Source organism: Anopheles coustani, chromosome X (genome assembly GCF_943734705.1).
Source record: "Anopheles coustani chromosome X, idAnoCousDA_361_x.2, whole genome shotgun sequence".
Taxonomy (NCBI): Eukaryota; Metazoa; Arthropoda; class Insecta; order Diptera; family Culicidae; genus Anopheles; species Anopheles coustani.
The window spans coordinates 16,201,865-16,218,596 of NC_071290.1; the positions used below are offsets into that span (position 1 = coordinate 16,201,865).

At 43.0% G+C, this 16,732-nt stretch overlaps 2 protein-coding genes across 3 annotated transcripts; one reads left to right on the forward strand and one right to left on the reverse strand.

Annotated features, from left to right (window-relative positions):
- Positions 1–3,973: 3,973 nt before the first annotated feature.
- On the reverse strand, positions 3,974–13,873 carry LOC131269789 (solute carrier family 53 member 1). Of its 2 annotated transcripts, XM_058272305.1 has the most exons (8): positions 13,842–13,873; positions 13,286–13,742; positions 8,278–8,754; positions 6,619–7,798; positions 6,067–6,261; positions 5,826–5,995; positions 5,464–5,753; positions 3,974–5,390 (listed from the first exon to the last, which is right to left on the reverse strand). In XM_058272305.1, exons 3-8 carry the CDS (start codon positions 8,344–8,346, stop codon positions 5,267–5,269), a joined length of 2,028 nt encoding a protein of 675 aa, XP_058128288.1. In that variant the 5' UTR covers positions 8,347–8,754; positions 13,286–13,742; positions 13,842–13,873; the 3' UTR covers positions 3,974–5,266. The 2 variants fall into 2 exon arrangements, with proteins under 2 accessions (XP_058128288.1, XP_058128287.1); XM_058272304.1 differs by having other exon boundaries at positions 13,286–13,857.
- Positions 13,874–14,926: 1,053 nt separating this feature from the next.
- Positions 14,927–16,044, forward strand: LOC131269604 (small ribosomal subunit protein uS11B). The gene is made up of 3 exons (XM_058272062.1): positions 14,927–14,987; positions 15,258–15,512; positions 15,601–16,044. The coding sequence occupies exons 2-3, from the start codon at positions 15,273–15,275 to the stop codon at positions 15,817–15,819; spliced, it is 459 nt and encodes a 152-aa protein (XP_058128045.1). The 5' UTR covers positions 14,927–14,987; positions 15,258–15,272; the 3' UTR covers positions 15,820–16,044.
- The last annotated feature ends 688 nt before the right edge of the window (positions 16,045–16,732 follow it).

The following is a 16,732-nucleotide window of genomic DNA, read 5'->3' on the forward strand; positions in this document are numbered from 1 at the left end:
TCTTCCATATCTTAACTCTTATTTTTTTTAAAAAAAACATCAATCATTCAAAACTGTATTTTTTTTCCTTGGTACTCGTTTTTGATACCATTTTGCATGAAACAAAATGCAATCCAAGGACAAAACTAAATGAAAATCGGATAAATAGCGTTAATCGTTCCACTCGTTTGCAACTGCAGATGTTCTTTTTAATTACTTTTCAACACACACATGTTTGCTCACCTTTCTCTAATTAAATATTTAAAATCAGATCAACCGAGTTCCTTTTTTTTTCTACAACTATTAGTTCAAATGATATGATAATTTATCTTTTTTTCTAACATGATGTCTAAATATATTCTGCTCCAAGCCCAGCCGAACGCTGCTAATTAACTGTATTTAATTTAATTTGCCAATGCCACTTCTAAACTGGGCCGCATGTGGAATTGAGACCATGCAAACATAAAAACCAAATACAATTCCAAATCTCCCACTGGATATGGGAGCATATTTTTCATTCTATGCTAGCTTCGGTCCCACAACCGCGCGGCGGGGCCTGTAAAACTGTAAATGGAAACCGTGGAGCAAAATTTGCATAATTAATACGTTGGTGCTGCATACGTTGCGAGCGGTGAAACCCGAAGCTAATAAAAGCCGCAGCCGCACGCAGCATAAAAGATTCATCAAGCCAGGGATCGATCGTTCGGGCGCGGGCTTCTTGCCCTCTGGAAAGGTTATCTATCTGCGTCGGCGGCGTATCTTGGCGGGCTCGATCACCTGCAGCAAATGCTCCGGTGCACCGTTATGCGGGACTGCCCCTTTTATCCAGTTCTTCCCGGTTTTCGCTTCCCGCCCGCCATCCGGGGTGTTTTTTTAAATTTTTTTTCTGTTTTTCTTATTTACCAAAGCTCGGCCAAGGCTCGCATGGGGCTTCCCGGGTTTCGGTGGGATTCTGCAGATTGATTTTCCAACCGTCATCATCGCGCCCAACGGTGCTACCTGCTACTTAACGCCCGGGTGCTATAATACATTTTAATTAGCACTCGAAAATTATAGAGTTCTATTTTCTATTCTACCCGCTCGCTTTCCCGACGCCCCTTCCGAGGTTCGTTCGAATCGCTTCAATTAAGGCCGGGAGTAAGCTTTCATTAGCCACGCTCCGTGAAATTACCGACCGTTGCCGACACTGTACTAATTCTGGAACCCGCATCCCGCGGACCCGTGGCTTCTTTCTCGCTTCGCTTCCCATCTTTCGGGCGCCCTTTTCTTGTGCCCGGTTTTTCCACGTCCTCTGTCCGATTGTCTTCCACATCCACTAGATGCGCGTTCAAGCGTGTCATCCGTTGCGACACGACCCAACACACACACCTTCGACGATAAAGGGTAATGCTAAGCTGATGATGATCGTCTTACCAGATGATCAAGCTCGCCCGGTATCAGCAAAGAATGTAAACACCGCACTCATTGTAGAGAACCATCTGAAATGGGAAGCGTGTAAACAAAACATTAGGAAAATTGGATTGCATGCTTTGAGAAAACAAACTGACCAACAGAAGCGGATTAAGCGTTCTAGGGTGTCCCAAGCAGCAAAAAGTTTAAGGTCTCGAAAACAAGCAAAACATTTTCCATTCCGCTTTATGTTTCAAAAATTTATTAAATAAAACCACACATTTTTAATAAAGAATGAAATTTAAATTTAAGTACGATTTTCCAAGTACGAGTACGAGTACGAATGTTATTGCATTGAAATGTTTTCATCAGTAAAAGCCTGATTTACAGAGCTTTATTGCATGCGAAACGGTAAATAACTTTTCATGAGAATTATTATCCACGAATATTATTTTCCATGAACTCAATTGTCAAGTAATTTATGTTGTTACTTTTAAATTGAATATTACTTCAAGGTGATTTAAAATTTACAACCGTGAACTGTTTGAAAAAGAAAAGGCAGAAATAATGTGAAGGAAATTTACTATAATTGGAAATGAGCAGGACATTACTTTTACTAATCCTTGTCCATTATCCTTAATCAATCTCATATTTTATCCCAAAACCTCATCACGCATTTGATTAAACAAACAGCTTTATCACAAAATAGCAAAGATAATTCCAATATTGAAATTTAAAAAAATAAATGGGCAAAAATGACGAGGCCCTTGAAAGCTCGGGGCAGCCTCTACTGACCAAGAAACAAACAAACTAGCTAAAACATGAGCTGATCCTTATTGGGGGGTGATATTTAAAACATGTCCATATGTTTTAGTGGTAGAAAATAAGATTACGCTAAATTTTCTTTGTTCTAGTTTTATTTATTTATTGTGGTATGACGGACATTGCCGTATTGTGAGGGTCGACATGCTCTAACAGACTTTTTTGTTCTTAGGGCATTTCCTCCCGGCGGTTAGGCCTTATCCCGGGCTTTCTCGGTTCTTTGTTTTAGTTTTCCTGATTTTAATTTTGAGTTTGCTAATTTATTTCACTTATATAGCTAAATTATAACGAAAATCGCTCGTGTAAATTGATAATTAATTAAATATTGTGTAAAAGATTGTGTTATTCACGCGACAATTCGGCACTCTAAGTTTAAGATTAATATGCAGCCACTTAGTCTGTAAACTGACAAATGTTCTAAGGAAGAAATTACTAGGAAAAAATTGCACAAACCAATACGAATAGCATTTGTTAAGAAAATAAAATACAACCAATTTAAAAACTTTAACCAAAAATTAAAGCACAGCATGCAACAAATTGGGTTTCCCAGTCCGCAACCGGAATGATATTATTCTTAACTTATCCTTTTTGTTCCAAAATGGGAAACCTCAGCGTGCGAGCGAAAAACTTTCCCAGCGAAACAAAACTTCCCATCGGCTGTCAGAGTTAACTTTCGATCGGATTCAGGCACACCTTCCGTGCGTATTGGAAAAGAACGTAAAAGAAGATAAAAATACCTTCAATACGTAAGGATCACTGCAAGCTCACAGCTTCAGGCACTGCCTTTACCGGAAAAAGTTTCGTTCGTCTCGCTGCCAACCAGGAATCATTTCGGGATAAAGTTGAAACCTTCTTTAAAGTATTTCCAGCTTCAGCTTAGATTGTCCGGTTTGCATAAGTTTAGTTCAAAGTTTGCCAACAAACCATCGATTCGTATCTGGGGAAAAGAAGAGATGAAACTAGAATGTTACTAATACAACGCTTGGTAGCTGAATTCAAACCATTCAACCCAGGTGAAGTCAACATGTGTACACAATATACAGGATTTTCAACTGAACGAATGACCACCAACGTTCGGTAATTAGCACCATTTGCTACCGGCAATTAACACTAGCAAGCACACTGCAGCCGGTCGGAGGTGAAATTTCATGCATCAACTCCATATTAACGGTCGGTCACTCCGAACCGTTTCAACCCCGTTTCTTTCAGTTGTAAATCCAGGGCAAAGCAGCAGCACAGAACCCCTAATCATCCTAATGGTGTTAGCACTCGTAATGCGGCGTCGCAGGTGGGCATGAATAGGTCGCGTGCTGCTGTATAACATAATTCATTCCGAGTTGTAGTTTACTGATCAACGAAAATTATTAGTGATAATTGAGTTGTTGTGACACGTCGTCCGTGCACCAACATCGATTCGAGAGTTTGAGTTTTGGTAATAATTAACCTAAGTTGTTCGTGATTGGGAAACAACTCCGCGCTGTCTTAAGCAATCTTACGAATGTTCAAACATATGTTCGAAACGGTGTAACAAAGTTTGGACAATTTACTTACGCTATTTCAACTCTATACAGCCGATAGTTTCTACCGGAATGCAAACATCGTTTACTACGAGATTTTAATTAGTATTTTTATTTAATTCCTCGAGCTAATTTCGCATGCCAACTTTACACGAATGGTGAGAATATCACATATGTTACCTTTTGACGCTTACGTTCTCCCTGTGTAATGCAGTTTTTTGGGGGCGGGGAGGGAGGGGGGGGGTGTAACAAGGTGCAGTATAATGTACACGGTGGTCTAAAAATATTACACTTTTATTCTGGAATGAGCTTACAAAAGAACCACGTACAAAACCACCCTAATCACATTCCAGATCACATACGCGATGATTTGACCAAAATTCTTCATCTCTCTCTATTTGCTCGAATCGGGTAACTTTCGAATGTAAATTGGATTTAGTAAAAACTAAACAATTCGTAGCAGCTTTTCATCAAAATTCGACGGGACAAATGTTTAGGAACGGGGCGGGTTGAAAACGTACGTGAACGGGGGGGTTGAAGTTGATGAAGGTAGAAACTATGGAAACAATCGAAGGTGTTAATAGCAAATGAAAATTCTTTAAGAAGGCAGGCCGTGATTAAACAGATTTTAAATAATACTGCCATCTAGGCGACGTAAAATAAATACCAATTCCATTCAGTAAAAGAAATGAGTCCGTACGTCAACAATGTTTTATGGCAAACGTTTCCGGGACGAAGCATCCCCGTTGGTATATAATAACTACATCAATCGAATCTCTCGCAGCTTGTTTTGCGCACTTCATAAACATGCTCCTAGCTCCGTGGAAGTACACTGCACTATAATCTAACCGTTTTTTTGTGTTAACATTGCACTCACTTTTAAGGTACATTTGGTAAAAAAGGCAACGTGTAAGGCAAAGAACTGGAAGAACCCCAATTTTTGTTGTTGCGCAAGGCATTGTTTGTTACAGCAATTTTCTTTACATTAACTTACTTACTGAGTGGTACGTCATTGTGTGTTTTTTCCAATCAAAGACTTTTTTCTATCGGCTCACGAACTGTACGCAGAAACAAACCTCCAACTGTTTTTCCAATAATTGTGCTTAAAAATATCGTTATAAAGTTCTACACAAAACTTGCGTGATAATCGCAGTTGCAAGAAAGAAAAGTATTGGTATGCAGCAGATTGGCTGGCGTTTGCTTGGGGTTAACCGAGTTTGTAACCAAACCGATACCACGCTAGATGATTGGGGAATGTCGCCTTGTAAGTGTTATTTTAAGTAACATGCGTTACGGTAATGCGCACCAAAGAAATCAAATGTTTAAAAACTGAACAAGCAAGATCAAATGTAGACTTTCGATAAAAAAAAAAAACAATAAGTACAAGCCGGTTATGGATTCGTAAAACTCTATCGTCTATGCGTTCGCTTTGTACTCCAGGTCCAAAAAGGTCCTCGGCAACGCAGTTTAACTTTGAGAAATACCGCTTGGAACAACACACGGGCGTGCGCGTCCCTGGAATCATTCGGCACGGCAAACGGATGTCGAGAAGCGACGCATTAGACATTCTTCGTGGCACCTGGATCGGCCGGCGTTTCGTGCAGTGGTCCTTTGAACGCCGGAAGTAACGGTCTTCGATCATCTTTCATCTTTTTTGGCTTCGGTCGGTTATTCTTGTTGTACCTGCGGGAATGTAAACACAGCGTGAAACAAATTTGCATTTCAAAGGACAGCGGCTCTACAACGTACTACCTACCGATTGACAACACCATCCTCGTCGTCCATCATCTTGAGTATGATCACCTGATCGTTGGAATCGATCGGAGCGATCGAGATATCTCGCACCGCTCGGAACTTGCCGCAGTTGTTGAGGTGCTCGTTCTCGAGACGGAAAAAGTTCCACACGAAACGGCGGAACACCTCGAGCGGGGCCAGTATGGACGTCATCAGGTCGCCGCTGACCAAACCGTTTTCCGTCAGCGCATAGGAAACAATCCAAACAAAGCGCAGCACCAAATCTTCGATGATGGCAAAATAATAGAAAAACTGCAAACAAACAAAGGGAAATTGGCATTATCCAAAAACAAAAACGACCCTTTTCCGGCAGACGGTACTTACTGGCATCGAATAGACTATCTCCTCCCGTAGGAAAGTGTTTTCGCCGGCGTTTTTATCGAACAACCCCCAATCCATTTTGATGTCCCAAGTGTACGCGTAGCAGGACGACACGGCGGAGCTCAAAAGCCACAGCCATAAGAAAACATTCTCAGACGCATCCTCGTACTTGGCTGTCAAGTGGTAAGAGAAGAATGTGTTCCGTTAGTGTGATTTCTGCAAACGAACCAAATTGAATACTCACAGGCATGAGCAGACCGAAGTGTGGCAAAGATTACAACGCAAAACGTAGTGGCGTACTTGCCGGCGTTGACCAGATGCGGGAAAGCTTCCCGGGAGTCACGGTAACGCCGAAGACATTGAGCAAATCGAAACCAAGCGGGTAAGCAGTTCACTAGCGGGCGAATGATGTAACTTTCTTCCATACACTGCCGGGTGTCTGTTGAAAAAGAAAAAATAAAAACACATTTACTTCGATCTTCGAAAGTTTTATCATGGCTGTCGCATTAGTTTAATAAAGGAATTATATGGTGCAAAACAGTTTCAATCATTTCAACATCTTTAAAACTCTTTAAAGGTAGTTCCATTAACGACCATTAACTCTAAAATATTGTTGTGTGTTCCGTAGTGTTACCCCCTGTTAGACTTAAAGTGGTTTTGTAAAGGTTTTATCACAGTACGGATTTTTACTCTTAAGAAAAAATTCTTTATATATCATTAACAGCATCGTTAGAACCATGATAAAGCTTTAAATAGTACTTGGGGTATGATCGTATGATCGAATATTTATACTCACTCCCTGCCTCCAGCCAGTTGCCGTTGGTAACGTAAAAACAGGTGAGGAACTGAAAGTCCAGCAGTGCCGTCACGAGGCTGTTCAGCTGATCCGCCAGCCAGAAATCGGCGAATCCGACGTGAAAAAACGGTGCGGCCACCATGCGCCCGATAGTCCGCAGCAGCCAGAAGCGCGCCTCGTAGCGAAACACGCGCAGCGGGTTTATCAGAAACGCGATCATAATTACGGTCAGCAGCAGCGGGTTCACGTACGGTGGTATGCTCAGGCTGGCGCTGTACAGGAAGCTCAGCAGACTGAGCGTCCACACCACGCCGAAGATGGCGGCCATCTCCATCAGGTGCTGCTCGGACAGATGGTTGCGCGGGTCGAGCTCGAATATGAGCACATGGTTGACACCGGACGAGCGCCAACCGTAGATGTTGACGCCGATGAGAAACACGAACTCAATCAGCAGCAGCGGACCGCGGTAGAGCCGGAATGCAATCTTGAGGTTCTCCCCGGTGGCACTGTCGTGGAACACGGCGGACAGGATGACGGCGACGAACAGCACCACGAAGCTGCCACTGAACAGGCCCACCTTGAAGGTCGTCCACGGGCTCTGCTGTTCGCCGAGGGGCGGCACACGCAACCGCTTCATGGCCCGCTGCCGGTCGCCACCCTCCAACTGCGACGTCACCGTCGACTCGGTGTCGTTGATCAGCTTGTCAATGTCCTTGTTGATGAAGAAATGGCTCATCTCGACGTGCTCCTTCTGATACCGTGCGCCATTGTCCGAGGCGAGGATCTTGTCGTGCTTCTTCAGAATCTTCCGGAAGCCCGTATGGTTGAGGTTCTGGTAGTTCTGCAGCAGAATCAGGCTCAGGTAGAACTCGCTGAACGCGAGCTTCAGCTCCTGCGCCTTCCGGTACGGCAAGTTGATCGGCTTGTGACTGTGGCCTTTGCTTTTGCTCTTCTGCTGGCTTTCGAGCGTGGTGCGGAGCTGGGTGATGAGGGCGGCATACTTGCGCGTCGCCTCCGCCAACTTCTCCGAGTAGAACGTGTTGATCTTCTTCAGCTCCTGATCACAGTAATGGTAGAAATTTTCATCAAAGTTTGCAAAATGCCGCTTGCGCACGTCCTCCTCGACACTGTCCAGCGCCGGTGCTTCCTCGTTGGCTGTGTAGAGCATCGCTTTCATTTCCTACAACAGTCAATATGAAAAATAAATGCACAATGCGGTGAGACTAGTTGCACCTCGCACTGCTGTTCTTTTATCTATTAGGTAGCAAAATATGTATCGTAAAGTTACCATATTTTCGCGTCTATAACATCACATTTTACATCCACAATTGTTTCTTCGAGAATTCGGTATGTTTTCAATAAATATTTAATGAACGGAATGATTGCAAACAGTGTAAAGAAAATAACAAAAATATAGTAAGTAAAGTAAATATATAGCAACGAGACTGTTCGATGAAACTGATATAAATACTATAAATCCAAAGAAATTAATTATGACTGTTATCATCCTTTCTTTGATAACCAGAGATAAAAATCTATTGTTTTACATCAATCATTTTATCAATTACAAACACAACTTTTTTTTAAAAGTAAAATGGTAACGACAGCTATTGGTAACGACTGTAGAACAAGCAAACTATAGTAGAACAATCCCACTACCTCGTAGTTGATGTACTGTTTCCGCCATTCCGGAGTAATGTGGGCGGATAGATGTTCCGCGAACTTCATCCTGCAACCAGTGACCGGGCTTCCACGCCGGCGAGGATGTTTCCCGAGTTTCTAGCACGGCGTGCTCTCCTCCTGCTCTCCGTCACCTCTCCTTTCGCGAGGGGTTGATTTGGGGTGTTTTGTGTGTGCGTTCCGCACTTCCGACGCTTCAGACTATCCGATAAAAAGGTGGAAATCGCACATTAGAGCTCGCGAACCTCCCAGCAGCTAGCGTGTGGCGTGCGGCGAGCACTGTTTGTTTGTTGATATTACACCAGCGTCCGCCCTTTTTTCAGCTCCAGTGCTTCATATGTTCATAGCTGACGTTGCATGTTGCCACCTTGCTGGCGGCGGGAGCGCACTGCTGTAGATTTTCCTTTCCGGCGCGCCAGAAGTGTGTATCAAATTGCACGAGCCGGTCGTTACAGTCTGAAAGACAAATAAAAAGAATTGTAGTATCAGTATTGGAAATGAGAGAAGTCTCAACTAGAGAAGTTTGCATCTTTCCCCCACATTGTCACTTGTTTGTTGTCCAACTAGGGGTCGGCAATGTCCGACCCGCCAACTGATTTTATCCGGTCCGTTTTAACATTTTTGTGCTTCTTCTCAATTCTGAATTGGTTTGTTCAAGAGGTCAGGTTTGTTTGTTCTCCAAAATGAAGATTAAAATTGTTGAACGAATTATTCAATGACCAGGGGACTTTCTCTTGTACTTTTAGTTAGACTTTTTATGTCGTATTCGTATTACTCATCGTTCTTGCAATGCTAAAATCTAAAATGCAGTTGCATTTTAGGTGGTTAACGAACTTCTTATTTTATGTATTTTCCTATCCCGAACCTCTCCGGGGCTCCAAGGTAACTGTTGATAGAAATTAGATTAAATTGATTCGGTAATTAAATTACTTAATTCGAGTAAGATTTTTCGTATGGAACATTTCACACGTGCCGCAAAACACACACATAGGCAAGGGAGGTGATAAGCAATCACTGTTAATTGCGCTCAAATCTAATTGCATTACCGTTCGTCTAATGAGAGGTAAATAGATTTCCTTAAACAACTCTCCCTCCACCCCTGTCTCCTCCCACGAACTCGTGGAGTGTGATCAGGCGATAAGAGTGATGGCCGTTTTTCCGCATGGCGAACTGGAAGAATTTCGCCGCCGGTACCACCATCGTCTTGGCATATAGAAATGGCTGTTTGCTGCTAATTTGTTCCAAATTTTAAAATAAAACCGCCACGGAAAGGAAATCCAGACGTCAGCTAGCTGCGCCGGCAGCATGGAAACATCAAGCGCAGTTGGATGCCATCTTACCGTGGCCGTTAATCGCCGTAAAACGAGACACGGGCGAAGGAGTCTTGCGTTGATGGTACAGCGACGCGCGCGCAATTAGCGTGCGCGTTAACGCAAACGTCGCCAACGCCAAAAAACCTTCTAATAAACTGTCGCCTTAACCGTGTCACTGCCAATCATCGGAGCAGCTGAAAGACGAAAGGTCGGTTAGAACAAGCAGGCATTATCGGGTTCCGAATCCGTCGGTATGACGCACTTCAAAATACACAACCAGCATTCGCTACGTTCTTCGGTTCAATGTCACCAAGTGTTTGATTCCTCCGACCATGATTTCCGTCCCGTTTCCGACTGCCAAAAAGATGCAGTCCCTTGGTTACGGTTTAGATAAACATTTAAACGCAGAGAGGAGGAACAAAACGGGCCCTTTTTAAAATACGGTTCAAACATTTCTCCACTCGCCCGGAATTGGGTCAACGATGTTTGCGCTGCGGAACACGCTACTGCACTCGGCTTCGGGTTGGGACGGTTCGGTAATTCCCACACACCTCCCCCCTGCCACCCGACGCTCGACACGCCGGCCATCAAAACCGGATGCAATCCATGCGTCACCCACGTGTCCGACGTCACCTGAGGACTTGAGGCATTATCAGGGCCTGCGGGAAAGGGTTCACTGTACCATGGCGTGATAGGCTTGCCGAAGGGGACGGGGGCCGGGGGAACGGTCCCGCGATAGGCCATTAAAATCACGATCCACGATAAACCGTCGCCAACCCCTCCCCCTAGCGTGCCACCGCAACGATCACGCGAGGGCGAGATCTGGCCAGCCCTCATGGCAACGGCATGATATCATGTCCCAACCGTCGCCGTACCGGGAAGGTCAAGTGCCCGGTTGAAAGCGGGCTGGATTCAGGGCGAAGGCAACTTGCATGTCGTTTTACCAGTTTTACCCTTTTTTTTATGCCACATATTTCGCTTTGAAGGAAGCCCAACCATTGTTTTTCAAATAACGATAGACAGCCAAACGGTATGCAAATGCTTCGCTCTTGTAGAAGGTTGGAAACAGTTGAGTATATCCTAAAAATATAAAAACTAATATTCGTAATTCAACTAAGTTCATACCAATCAGCATGGTTAATTGAATTTGAATATTTAAAAATTGTAATTAAAAAGTTGAAAAGTTGAGTAAAAAACAGATTAAACGAATCATACTAAGCAATATAAAATAAAAGCAAAATAAAACCGCCTTTGATTCAATTCGCCACGAAGGACTCATTTGCATACTTATCATACTTTACTATCCCACGGTGCCTAATCATCATGATATGCTTACGCACCTCTTATCGACACAACAATATACCAATTTTAAACGAAATGTTTTATCCCGTTTACGTTTCAATATTTTCACCATGTCTATAGCAAAGAATTCCCAAATAAATTGTTAAATACTATTCCCTTCGATAGTTATCAAAGCACTACATGTTATTTACTTTTAATTTCTTGTTTATAAAAATAATCAATTTTTAAGGACGAAAGAATTGAGTTGTTTGGGTTTAGTTAAGCTTAGTTGTACGGTATTCTTTTGGATCCTCAAATTACTTTCCAAAGGAGATGAAAAACACATGTTAAATCAATAATATCTAGTTAGCTGTTATATAATGATTTAATTCGAGAATTCAAACCAAAAATTACTGGCACTTTTATGGGACCTGCTTACGGTGAAACCTTGGGGGGCTAAATGTATATTAGCGTCGTCATTCTAATGCATAAACCGAGAGCGACCGCATGAATCACGCTAGCCATAGCAGAAGGACTACAAATGAAATAACAACAAATATTTGTCGAACCTGAAACAGTCGCTTTCGTGTTCTTATCCCGGAAGATTCTTTTTATCGATTGGCAAAATGTTTTCGAAGTTCGAAACATCGTTCATTGGTCCTGTTCTATCGAAGTTCGACCGGAATGCAAAGAAAATAATCTTCGGTGGAGCTTTATTTATGTGGTTTAAATAAACCTGTTTGTTCGATTTATATGTGTACATGGATACATATGGAACTGAAGTGTTTCTTCCGATGCACACAAGGTTAACGAACCGGGGGTTCTCAAAAATTCGTTATGCAAACCTGCCAGAGCATGCAACAAATATTAGCCACCAGAAGTGTTCGTGCGGGAACAGCGGGACTCAAGGCTCGCGTACAGCTTGCGTGCATGATGCGCTAAAGCCAGCGCCCTAACCTAACGATGGCCGAAGGTGGCGGTCGGCGGCATCGCAGTTACAACGGCACACAATTGGAGGAAAACAGAGTCCAGCCCGCGGGCCTCTCTGCAAACAAATTTATCGCCTCACTTTATGGTGCGCCCCCATCTTTCTCGCCGTGCGGTATCAACTCTTCAGGCCTGCGTTCACGTTCCGTTGTGTGTTTATGTGGGCCGATGTGTTTTCGCTGGCAGAAGGAATGCATTTGGAGAACGCGATGCAAGCTATCAGCTCTTCGCCGTGACGTGCATTTTACCAATGAAGCCATGGAAAGACGATGTTTGTGATGATGAATCAATGATGAAAAAATTATCAAATGCACGAGAAAGTGTTGCGTTTTACCTGGATCGCTTTTGGTCGCCTTTTATTGGCAAATGTGTCCCTCCCCCCCATCGGGGTCGTTCCATTTTCTTAGATCTCAAAGGAAACTGAACCATATAAGAATCCCGATAACGTGATAAGATATCATTCATCATCTCCGCACGAGGTTCGCAGCAATTATTCGGTATAGATGAAGAACGCACCCATCAACCCCCGAATTGCGATCGTCTTGGTCTTGGACCCGGCCGCCACAGATAAGACGCTTGGTTTAAACAATGCACACGGCAAGAGCGGCTGCTGTGCAAACGAAAGTCGGAAGCAGAAGGGAAATGTTCCGTATTTGCAGCGGTGCAGCTGACGCGGGAAACGGTTGATCCGGCTCGGGCGGGGATCGTGGCGGCAGGAGAGCTTACATTCAAACAGGTCCGGGATCGCCTTCGCCTGCCCAGCAACTAAAGGCTGCTCCGCTCGCACCGACATCCGTCGCAACAGCATTAGCAACAGGCCCCTTCTTGCTGGGCCGCCAAACCGAGTGAATCGGATCGGTTGTTTCCATGAAAGGAATCGGTAACAGGTTTCCAGGGCGAGTCCGGTTCTGACGCGTGCGGGCCTGGTGTCTTGTGTGCTGTAGTAGTAATCCGTCTCCGTCTTAGAGCAAAACGAGAACGCGGAAGGCATGATTACGAGCAGAAACTGGACCATACGAGCGGGGCGATCGAAACAAAAGAGATTTGATACATGATGCGAATGTCTGTACGCAAGACATTTCCATAACAAATCATCCGGCTCCGATAATAAATATCTGGGAAGGCCAATGTGGCCATCTTATCACGGCCGAAGATAACACCCGTGTTTCGTCTAGCAGAAGGTTGTCAAATTATCTTTTTCGTACCATTGCCGTCAACCGACAAAAAGGGTTGCTCCGCATTAAGGATGTTTCTCCACGATTAGATCGTCTAGATTAAAATCGATCGATGGCAGTTGTTCTTCTAAAATTAAATTATTCGACTTCTTTGTAGTAAATCCCACTGATTTCAACACGTTCCGTTTTCTTTAATTCCCGGTTAAATTTCCCCTCGCTAGATCGACTTACCTTTTACGTGTCTGTAGGGTGATAAACAATAACATAGCCGGCCGAACGGCTGCAAACAAAGAATCCACGAACTCAACAGGATTGAAGTGGCGTGCGTCCCTTTGCCGTAACATGCGGTTCAACATCTGACAGAATTTGCTGATGTTGTTGGGTAACAAACGACGGGATGATGATAACTATGGTGAATTATGGGGCATGGAAAACGGTGGCAGCTCGAAGTTGAGGAGATTATATTTTTCGGCACAAACAAGGGCTGCCCGAGGCCGAGGAGCACTGATTACGAACTGAGCAGATTATCAAATGATAAAACAAAAAAAAATCCTCACACAACTATTCACTGCACATAACGTCTGGTTGAAGCGACGGAATGCGCCATTTGCAGCATTGCGAGGTGACTACACATGAGCGATATCCGATCAATAGTACACATTCACCGCCGAGAGCTCTGTTTTGGGTCCTGCCGGTTGATTGGTAACAGAAAAGAAAACAGTAAATCGAACGAAAACAAGAAACTAGAAATAATCACGCTCGCACGCGACGGAAAGAAGATGTATACTGAGCCGTAGGTGTCAGTGGGCTGTTTCGTCCTGGCCAAAATAAACAAATAACACGTCAGATCATTTGACAACCCTCAAGGGCATATTTGACAGTTCCCTTCAGGGTACAAAGGGATTTAAAAGCCTGTATATACAGTCAAACCTCTCTAGGGTGAAAACTCCATAGGAAAAAAATTGATTAAAATTTAGTTTTGACATACGCATAATTTTCTGTACATTTTTGCATTCCTGAGATAGAAAACTCATTACAATGCACATGCCATAAGGTTAATATTATTCCCAAGTATATAATTTAGTTGGAATTGGGGTAAAAGAGTAACTGAAGCCCCGGCCGCCATGTTTTCGATCGAGGCTACACCTCTTGTGGACGTTTAAACTGAATGTATGTAATAGGTGATACATAAATTCGTAAATTTCGATCAACGAGTATTTAAACCGTTGTGTGGACCGTTAATTTAGGCTACGCAATCAACCTACGTGGCGCGGTATGAGGGGGGCCCAAGGTTACAAAGCTGAATATCCGCAAAAAAAAACGGATTAGAGCATCTCGAAATGGACACACAATTTGTTTCTATTTTTGCTAATGATTTAAGTGGAATATGGCTTATTGCAGTCTCCTAGATCTACATTTCGGGAATATGCTCTCTTTCTCGGGGTCCACACTACAGCGCGACGTCGCCTGACAGGAGCTGAACTCCATATAAAAAAAAACCTTGCGCGATGTCGTGTGAATCGCGCTAGATTTTTTTTGCATGGAGTTCAGCGCCTGTCAGGCGACGTCGCGTTACGCGACGGTGCAGTCTGGAAAGCGTGTTTCCATCTACCATATTATTTTGCTGATTCGAGCAGTTTTCCGCTGACGAATAAATACATTTCTTAGGAATCACCAGCCAGTAGAATTAAGCACCAGAATTATAGCACGTTTGTTTGTAAGGAATGAGCACATCGTTGTAGCAATCACAATTTAGATATTCGTAAAATAATACATAATTTTGGCTGGCTTTCTGTGACATTTTGTCCGCAGAGTACAAAAAGGCCTCTTCGAAAAGGAAACGTCGGTCTGTCAAGCTAGCCGCTCTAACGTCAATCATCGACGGGCCTCTTTTTAACTTCCGTATCTGCGAGGCAGCACGTATTGTTGCGAGGTAAGGAAAATAGAATATTTTTTCACTAAATAAAAGTGCAATCGTTGATAAATCTCGGTAAAGAATTACTGAAGCAGTGAACAATGATATCATTGATGCTTGGGATAGGTTGAATAGTTTGTTCAGCTTGTGAGTTTATCATCGTTGTTCCACCGAATGTCGGCGAGTTTGGGTTGAAAGTGAACTCGTTGTTGTTTTACCCTAACCTATCGCATTATGTTTAGTATCTGACACGTTCAGCTATTAATTGGGACTGTTTCTATCTTACAGTATCAACATTAAGCCATGGCTCCATCACGGAAGAACAAGGTTGCTAAGGAAGAGGTGCAGGTTTCGCTCGGACCGCAGGTGCGCGATGGCGAGGTTGTCTTCGGAGTAGCGCACATCTACGCCAGCTTCAACGATACTTTCGTGCACGTCACAGATTTGTCCGGCAAGGAAACCATTTCCCGCGTCACCGGAGGTATGAAGGTGAAGGCCGATCGTGACGAGGCATCACCTTATGCTGCTATGTTGGCCGCTCAGGTAAGTTTCAACAAACCCCCTCAGTGCACCTATCTGAATTGTGTTGCCTTAACATTTTCTTGTGTTTTCTTTCGGTATGTACAATCAGGATGTGGCGGAGAAGTGCAAGTCGCTCGGTATCACCGCGTTGCACATCAAGCTGCGTGCCACTGGTGGTAACCGCACCAAAACTCCTGGACCAGGTGCCCAGTCCGCCCTACGTGCGCTCGCCCGTTCATCGATGAAGATTGGCCGTATTGAGGATGTTACGCCAATTCCGTCTGATTCCACTCGCAGGAAGGGTGGCCGTCGCGGTCGTCGTCTGTAATCGTGCTTTCCATGGAGATGGTGGTGTGTTGTTTATGTGAAAGTTCAATTTTCTTGTACTGCCTGCGATTGCTTTGAGTATGTCGCGGCCTCCCACAATATTTTTGAATTATTTCTATTTTGATTATTAAAATGATAATGATTGTTTCAAACATTTTTTTTATAATCATTTATCAGACAAATGATGAAGAAATAAATTGCTACTGGCATGTATGAACACACACAACACACAAACTTGTGGTTCCTTTTTAACCTTTCTGTTTGAACATATTCGAAATTTAAGTTCAGCTAACATACCAATTACGACACAAATTAATCTACTATCCTAATAAGCAACCTTTATTTGCAGCGTAAAAACTCATGCATTGATTTAGGATCAGTCGATAAATACGAGCGAAGAGTTTGCAAATGCTTTAATAGATGTATGTTAGCTATTGAACTGTTTATACTATCCATATTTTTTATTTCAATTCGATTCATTTTCGAACTTAGCTTATCACTAATTTCATATTATGCAATGCAATAAACATTCGACTAGAGACCAATTTATGTATAGATGAAGCGATTTGAAGAGAAATTATTTGTTGTTTGTTTGCAAAAGAGAGAAACAAAAACCGTAAACCATATAGGAACGCAATTTTTAAAATGTAGTTTTTCTTTGATATTTATTCGCTTGCATTACTACATAAAATATAAGAGTTATATTAATGAGAATAAATAAATGAAACAAGTTATTGATGTTAAAGTAATATTGAACGATATAAAAACATGAACTCAAACCTAAGACATAATTTGTTTAAAAATAGGCCTTAAAGGAGGGTTTAAAAATTTTGGAATTGTTTTACTTTCCATTTCTTTGATTGAATTTTTAACTATTTTTGGTGAGTGATTAAAAATATACGAAAGAAGTATTT

Bases quoted from the DNA above. Each gene is read 5' to 3' on its own strand.
- LOC131269789 (XM_058272305.1), bottom strand. From the start codon at position 8,346: ATGAAGTTCGCGGAACATCTATCCGCCCACATTACTCCGGAATGGCGG. The intron at 7,799-8,277 runs GTAGTGGGATTG...TGACTGTTGTAG, and splicing joins AACAGTACATCAACTACGAG to GAAATGAAAGCGATGCTCTA. The intron at 6,262-6,618 runs GTGAGTATAAAT...CTTTTTCAACAG, and splicing joins CAACTGGCTGGAGGCAGGGA to ACACCCGGCAGTGTATGGAA.
- LOC131269604 (XM_058272062.1), top strand. From the start codon at position 15,273: ATGGCTCCATCACGGAAGAACAAGGTTGCTAAGGAAGAGGTGCAGGTT. The intron at 15,513-15,600 runs GTAAGTTTCAAC...ATGTACAATCAG, and splicing joins CTGCTATGTTGGCCGCTCAG to GATGTGGCGGAGAAGTGCAA.